The sequence below is a fragment of the Sinocyclocheilus anshuiensis genome, unplaced genomic scaffold, assembly GCF_001515605.1.
Source record: "Sinocyclocheilus anshuiensis isolate Anshui unplaced genomic scaffold, SAMN03320099.WGS_v1.1 scaffold2371, whole genome shotgun sequence".
Taxonomy (NCBI): domain Eukaryota; kingdom Metazoa; phylum Chordata; class Actinopteri; order Cypriniformes; family Cyprinidae; genus Sinocyclocheilus; species Sinocyclocheilus anshuiensis.
This window is the reverse complement of record NW_015537287.1, coordinates 105,687-112,702: the sequence shown is the minus strand read 5'-3', so window position 1 is coordinate 112,702 and position 7,016 is coordinate 105,687. Positions and strand designations below refer to the sequence as shown.

The 7,016-nt window shown below is 39.7% G+C and overlaps 1 protein-coding gene across 1 annotated transcript in view; it reads left to right on the top strand.

Moving 5' to 3' along the window:
• LOC107657334 (transcription factor MafG-like) overlaps positions 1 to 6,417 on the top strand; it is a 21,127-nt gene extending 14,710 nt beyond the window's left edge. The window contains exons 2-3 of the mRNA XM_016445380.1: positions 3,260 to 3,327; positions 4,391 to 6,417. Of these exons, the coding sequence (XP_016300866.1) occupies positions 3,292 to 3,327; positions 4,391 to 4,870 (516 nt within the window). The 5' untranslated portion in view covers positions 3,260 to 3,291 and the 3' untranslated portion in view covers positions 4,871 to 6,417. The remainder of the gene's footprint in view (positions 1 to 3,259; positions 3,328 to 4,390) is intronic.
• Positions 6,418 to 7,016: the final 599 nt, after the last annotated feature.

The window sequence follows — 7,016 nt, the reverse complement described above, 5'->3', positions numbered from 1 at the left end:
ATACATGATGCTGTTTTGTTCATAATTGTTTATGCAATTTACAAAATTATATTTGATTTGTATGAGTTAATTTAGACATAATGCATGTTTTTTATAGAGTTACTTCCTTGCATTGACAATTTAAATGCGCTGCATTATTTTGCTCATTGCGCCCTCCTGTGGCCTCGGGAGACAAGACAAAAGTTTCCTTAAAACCTATTTAATCTGCATATAAAACATTAGAAATTAGATATTTGTTTAATTTTTATTTTGTGTTTGATTGTTAAAACAAAATATTTGTTGTTTGTCTCAATAAACTGGGTTAATTTAAAAATACAGTGGTTAAATTGAAAAAAAATTTCTATTGCTCTTTGTTTTAAAAAAGGTTATTAAAAATGTCAATAATGATCGATACCGAACGATATGAAACATTATTTATTTAGCTATATCGCCCAGCCCTACCTCTAGACCCAATCTCCTCACATCTCCTACAAGCTATTTCCCCTGCACTTCTGCCTTCTTCACACACATCATCAACACATCTCTTCTCACAGGCATTTTCCCCACCGCATTCAAGCAGACTCAGGTAACCCCACTGCTTAAAAAACCTATATTAGACACCTCACTTGTTGAGAGCTACAGGCCCGTGTCTCTCCTCCCTTTTATAGTAAAATCACTTGAACGCGTCGTTTTCAACCTTCCTCTCACAGAACAATCAGCTGGACAATAACCAATCTGGATTTTAAAAGTGGCCATTCAGCTGAAACACTCAATCACTGAAGTGCTAAGGAGTGCAAGAGCTGAGTCCAAATCTTCCGTTCTCATTTTGCTAGATCTATCTGCTTCATTCGACTCGGTTAATCATCAAATCCTTCTGTCCACCCTCTCATTTCTGGACATCACCGGAACTGCACTCCACTGGTTTGAGTCTTACCTCATAGGTAGGTCCTTCAGGGTGGCTTGGGGAGAAGAAGTATCCAAATCACATCAGCTGGTCACTGGGGTTCCTCAGGGATCAGTTCTTGGACCCCTCCTCTTCTCGATATACACTTCATCACTGGGACCCCATCATTCAGGCACATGGTTTCTCCTGCAATTGCTATGCTGATGACACGCAGCTCTATCTCTCATTTCAACCAGATTATTTGACGGTACCTGCTTGGATCTCAGACTGCCTGACGGACATCTCAGCATGGATGAAAGAGCATCACCAAAGACTGAGTTTCTCATCTTCCCAGCCCCCCCATCAGTACAGCACCAATTTACCATCCAGCTAGGTTCATCAACGATAATCCCATCGTGTTTGCCCAGGAATCTTGGGGTGATCCTTGATGATCAGCTGACCTTTAAAGATCACTTTGTAAAAACAGCACGATCATGTAGGTTCGCACTACACAACATCAGAAAAATCAGACCCTTTCTAACAGAGCATGCAACACAGCTTCTCGTCCAGGCCCTTGTCATTTCTAGGATGGACGATTGCAATGCTCTTCTGGCTGGACTTCCAACATGTGCAATCAAACCTCTGCAAATGATTCAGAATGCAGCAGCATGTCTTATTTTCAATGAGCCCAAGAGAGCCCATGTCACACCACTTCTCATATCTCTGCATTGGCTTCCAGTCGCAGCTCCTATCAAGTTCAAGACATTGGTGCTTGCCTACAGAACAGCCACAGGCTCACACCCTCCTACCTCCACTCTCTCCTACTCGTCTACATCCCCTCCAGAAGCCTGTGGTCAGTAAACGAGCGGTGGCTCGTGGTCCCATCGCAGAGAGGCACAAATTCACTCTCAAGGACGTTTTCTTTCACTGTATGCTGTTGGTGGAATGACCTACCTAACTCCATCCGGACAGCCGAATCCCTCACAATCTTCAAGAAACAACTGAAAACTCATCTCTTCCGTGAGCATCTAACTGTCTCCAATAATAATTCTTTCTCTGTTCTTTTATTATCCGCTTTTTACTATTTTGAATGATGACTGAATCCTTGTATAACGGGCACTTCTCATGTTTATTGCCATCTTATGATACATCGCTTGTTGTATTCCTCAGCTGTAAGTCGCTTTGGATAAAAACGTTTTCCAAATGAATACGTTAATGTAAAAATGTCATATAAACCAAATATTTGCCAATAAAATTATTATTATTTTTTTTTTATTTTGCTCATAAAAATGTATAACAACTAAATTGAATTAAAAAAACTTTAACAATTTATTCAATCTTTGGGCCATATGACATTATTAATTCATTCATTCATTCGGTTTTTTTTTTTTACTTATCTTTACCAACTTCCATTTTTTCCTATTTAAATTTTTACTGGATTCTGTTTTAATTAAATTTTAATCATAAAAACTTGTAGATGGTTGCTAGGAGGTTGCTATGCAGTTGCAGGAGGTTCTTGGTAGTTGCTAGGGTCTTTTGGTGAAAAAATAAATAGGTATATATTGCTGCTTATATTGTCATTGGTGCATACAAATTAAAATGATTAAATATGGAAAACATGTCTAGATTCTTTTAAAATAGATTGTTACTTTGCATTAAACATTGAATCTAATTAGCTACAAAGTCATGTATACATAAATATTGAGAGATATATTTAATATCATTAAATCAATTGTAAATTGCATTTAACATTTTGAATCTAATTGGCTACAATGGCAAACCCTGTTAAGTAATTTATACATAAATATATAGTGAAATTAAGATTTTTTTTAAAAGCTATATAACCCTAAATAACTGTAATCTGTTTTTATGAGACATTTGCTGAACTCTAATGGCGTTTGTGTGAGGCGACAGCATTATTTGATTGGTTTGATTCAGTTGGTGATTGTTGTTCATTGAGGTTCAGGTATTTGGAGGGAATCCCGTTTTCCTCTCCGAGCGACGGATCGCTGTCTGCTTGCCCTTCATCGGGCTGGTAATCCCCTGGACCGCGGCCCAAGCCACACTTCCTTATCAGCGCTTCTCCTTCCTCTTATTGGCTCTTCAGCAGCCTATCAGCCTGCAGCGAGGCTCAGATGCAGAGAAGGTGCTGTAGAGCACTAAGCTCCCAACCGCCACAACCACAGAGTTTTTTTTTTTTTTTTTTTTCAGAGTAAGGTGGCTGATTCCTTTTACACGTGGCAGGAGATATCAAAACTCTTTTGCTTTCACTTGCTGTTTCTCATCCTTGAGCTCATATGAAGCTCTATTACATGATAAATCGAGTTTTGCCCTGACCGGACGTCACATGTTCTAGATTCCCGGTGTCCCACAGTCTAATACGTGTTTGTTTTGTAGATCTGCGTGGCTTGGCAGCGGTTCCTCGTGGCATGACGACCACTAGCAAAGGAAACAAGGCCTTGAAGGTGAGCGCAGTCTGTCTTTAAAAGGGTAGTCCAACCAGAAATGGCTTTATTTCTTATGCAGAACACCAAACAATTATATTCTGAAGAATGTTGGTAACCAAACACATTAGGTTCCCATTGAATTTCAATATATGGACAAAGAATACAATGGAAGTCAATGGTAACCAATGGACACATGTTCATCAAATAGTCAATCAAACAGTTTTGATTCCCATTGACTTCCATTCCATATAATGGAAGTAAAAAAAAAAAACCAAACTGTTCAGTTACCAATATTCTTCAAAATATTTAGAAGACATTTAGAAAAACACAAAAGAAGATATTTTGAAAAATGTTGGTAACCGAACAGTTTTGGTTCCCATTGGCTTCCATTATATGGACAAAAAATATAAAGGAAGTCAATGGGAACCAAAACTTTTTGGTGAGATGATGACACAAGGGTGAGTAAATAATGAGAGAATTTTTATTTTTGGGCGGACTACTTTCATTTACTCACCATCATGTCGTTCCAAACCTGTTTAATGTTATTTTAAACAATGTTGGTAACCAAACCATTTTGGTTCCCATTGACTTCCATTGTATTTTTTGTCCATATAATGGAAGTCAATGGGAACCAAAACTGTTTGATGACATGAGGGTGAGTAAATAATGACAGAATTAAAATTTTTGGGTGGACTTCTTTCATGTTATTAATGATCATCATTTAGTCACTGTTGTGTCATCCCAAACCTGATATTTTAAAGAATGTTGGTAACCAAACAGTTGATGGTTCCCATTGACTTCCATTGTACTTTTTGTCCATATAATGGAAGCCAATGGGAACCAAAACTCTTTGGTTCCCAACATTCTTTAAAATATTTAGAAGAACACAACAGAAGATATTTTGAAGAATGTTGGGAACCAAAGAGTTTTGGTTCTCATTGACTTCCATTGTATTTTTTGTCCATATAATGGAAGTCAATGGGAGCCAAAACCACTTCAAAACATTGTTTTTGTGTTCTTGTAAATGTCTTCTAAATGTTAATTAACATTCCCCGTCCGTATCTCTTTCCTGGACTCTCAGGTGAAGAGGGAGCCCGGCGAGAACGGGACGAGCCTGACGGACGATGAGCTGGTGTCCATGTCGGTCCGCGAGCTCAACCAGCACCTGCGCGGCCTGACCAAAGAAGAGATCCTTCAGCTGAAGCAGCGCCGGCGGACACTGAAGAACCGGGGCTATGCCGCCAGCTGCCGCGTCAAGCGCGTCACGCAGAAGGAGGAGCTTGAGAGGCAGAAGGCGGAGCTACAGCAGGAAGTGGAGAAGCTGGCTTCAGAGAACGCCAGCATGAAAGTGGAGCTGGACACGCTGCGCTCCAAATACGAGGCTCTGCAGAGCTTCGCCAGAACTGTGGCCCGAGGGCCCGTGGCCCCGGTTTGTAACGCAGCCGTCCCCGTATCCCCCCGAGGGCCCTTGGCCTCCGTCATCGGGCCCCTCGTTCCCGGGAAGGTGGGAGCCACCAGTGTTATCACGATAGTTAAATCGAAAACCAATGCGAGGTCTTAGTAGCGCACGGAGAGCAAGGGTTGGTCAGTGCATGAGGGTTTAGGTGCGGGACGCTCCTGATGGAAAACCCCTTCAGTACTCTCTAATGTGGGCTTTTTCTGGGTTACAAACGAAGGAAAGCACATCTAGGATGGTCAATTCACTTGGGCTTCCAAAACGATCTCCAAATTGCTAAACTCGAATCTAAAACCATGCAGACAATTTTCCTGGTGGATGTGTGTTGTATTGCTGTGAGATTTGTAATTTTTGTACAAACTTCGGCGACTTTGTATCGTGCGTTTCACATGGGGTCCAAGTGTTTTCTTTGTCATTGTAATATTGTACTTTTTATACAGCGTTTGTGTTGATTTTCACTTCGTATGTGCTGTTGCGCCATTTTTCCGTCCTTTGGTTTTACGGACTGCAGGCACAAAACACTTTAAAACTCTTCCACCGTCTGAAGGAAAAGCTTTCCGCGGTAAGAGAGTATCAGCCAATGAGAAGCTCCCTTTACCTGAGCCTCATTTATGCACTGACCAATCGCTGACGAGCAGGAGGAGAGGAGGCGGAGTCAAATCAGCTGATGTTGTTCATATGGTAGCTATCAGAATCTGACACCAGTTTATGCGCTCCAGTCGTCCGTTTCAGGACAGGAGATCGTTTTTATTGGCAAGGCAATAACAGGTTTATGTTATATGAGGTTTTGTGTTGTTTATTTCATGCTGTGCGACCTTCACGCTGAAGGTTATCATGTCTGTCGTTGTCTGTAAATCCAGAAAGATGTATACTTTTTGTGTGTGTGTGTGTGTGTGTGTGTGTGTGTTCTGTGCCAGCTTTTGGACTAAAAACAAGAAAAAAAATCCAAGTTTCTGTTTTTGAAGGACGGACTGTTGCGTGACATAAACTGGTGAATCTCACAAGCTTTACCATAACTTTGTTGCTGTGACATTGCGTAACGTATTCTAAGAATCTTTGTCTATATGGTGGAGTCTTGAATTTTATATAAAAAAAATGACAGAGTATCTCTTGCATTATTTATAAAACATTTAAAAAAGAAATATAAAGTTGTTTGATAGCTCTCTTTTTTGCAATTGTACCAAAAGTGGCTTAACTATTGAAGTCAATAGCTTTTTCTAGTGGCTAGGCGCGTCAAACTGTGGAGTAGCGCGTGTGGTGTGATTTGTACTGGTGAGGTGGCGGTGTTGTTTACGACGTGGATGTGAAGCTCTTCTGATTTCAGACGAATGCGTGCGATGAGCGCCGCTTACCCAGAATCCCCTCTGAGCGTTTGTGCGCTCCATGTTTAAGTGGACGGGACGCGAGCGCGGGGATCTCTGGGACGCGGCCGCATCGCCTGCGTTTGAGTCCTTTTATGTGACGTGTGACTTTTATATATTTTTGGTGTAAAATGTTGCTATGGTATATTATATTTGTTGTTGTTTTTTTCTTCTTTTTTCGGGTTGTTTTCTTTAAATGCCAGGGAAGTGACTCTGTCTGCACTGGTTAAAATCTTGCTGCGACACTGCTCAAAATATTCCTTTTCTCGACCTTTAAAAAGGTTTCGTCCGAAAGGTTTTCTCGTCTTTTTTTTTTTTTTTGCCTAATTGTTTCTCCATTAAGAACAAAAGTAAAACTCAGCTGTTGTAATGCTGCGTTCACGTCTCTTCGGAATTACTGTAGTTATTAGACTGTAATTATGTTACAGTTCTGTCCATCCTCGGACTCTGAAATTGTTTTTATTGTAACGCACATAACGCTAAAAAAATATGTAGTTCCTCACACGCCCAATAAATCAGCAATTTCTCTAGTTAAATTACATTATAAACTAGAAAAGACATGTTTGCATGGTCACAGAAATTTTAATGAGCAATTTCAGTCAATTAGGTCAAATCTTCAGGCTTACAAAACATATGAAAGTGTGAGCACATCATTTTAATTGAGTGCAGTCAGCTCATAGTAAGAAATCGCCATGCCTCCAGTTGGAAGGAAAAAATACATAAACAAATTAAAAAATGTTTACAAAAATTAATTCACAAAAAAAAAAAAAATTTTAATTAATTAAATTTAAACATATTTACAAAAATTCACATTCGCAAAAAAAAAAAAAAAAAAAATAAATAAATTACAAAAATAAGCGATCTATCTATCTATCTATCTATCTATCTAT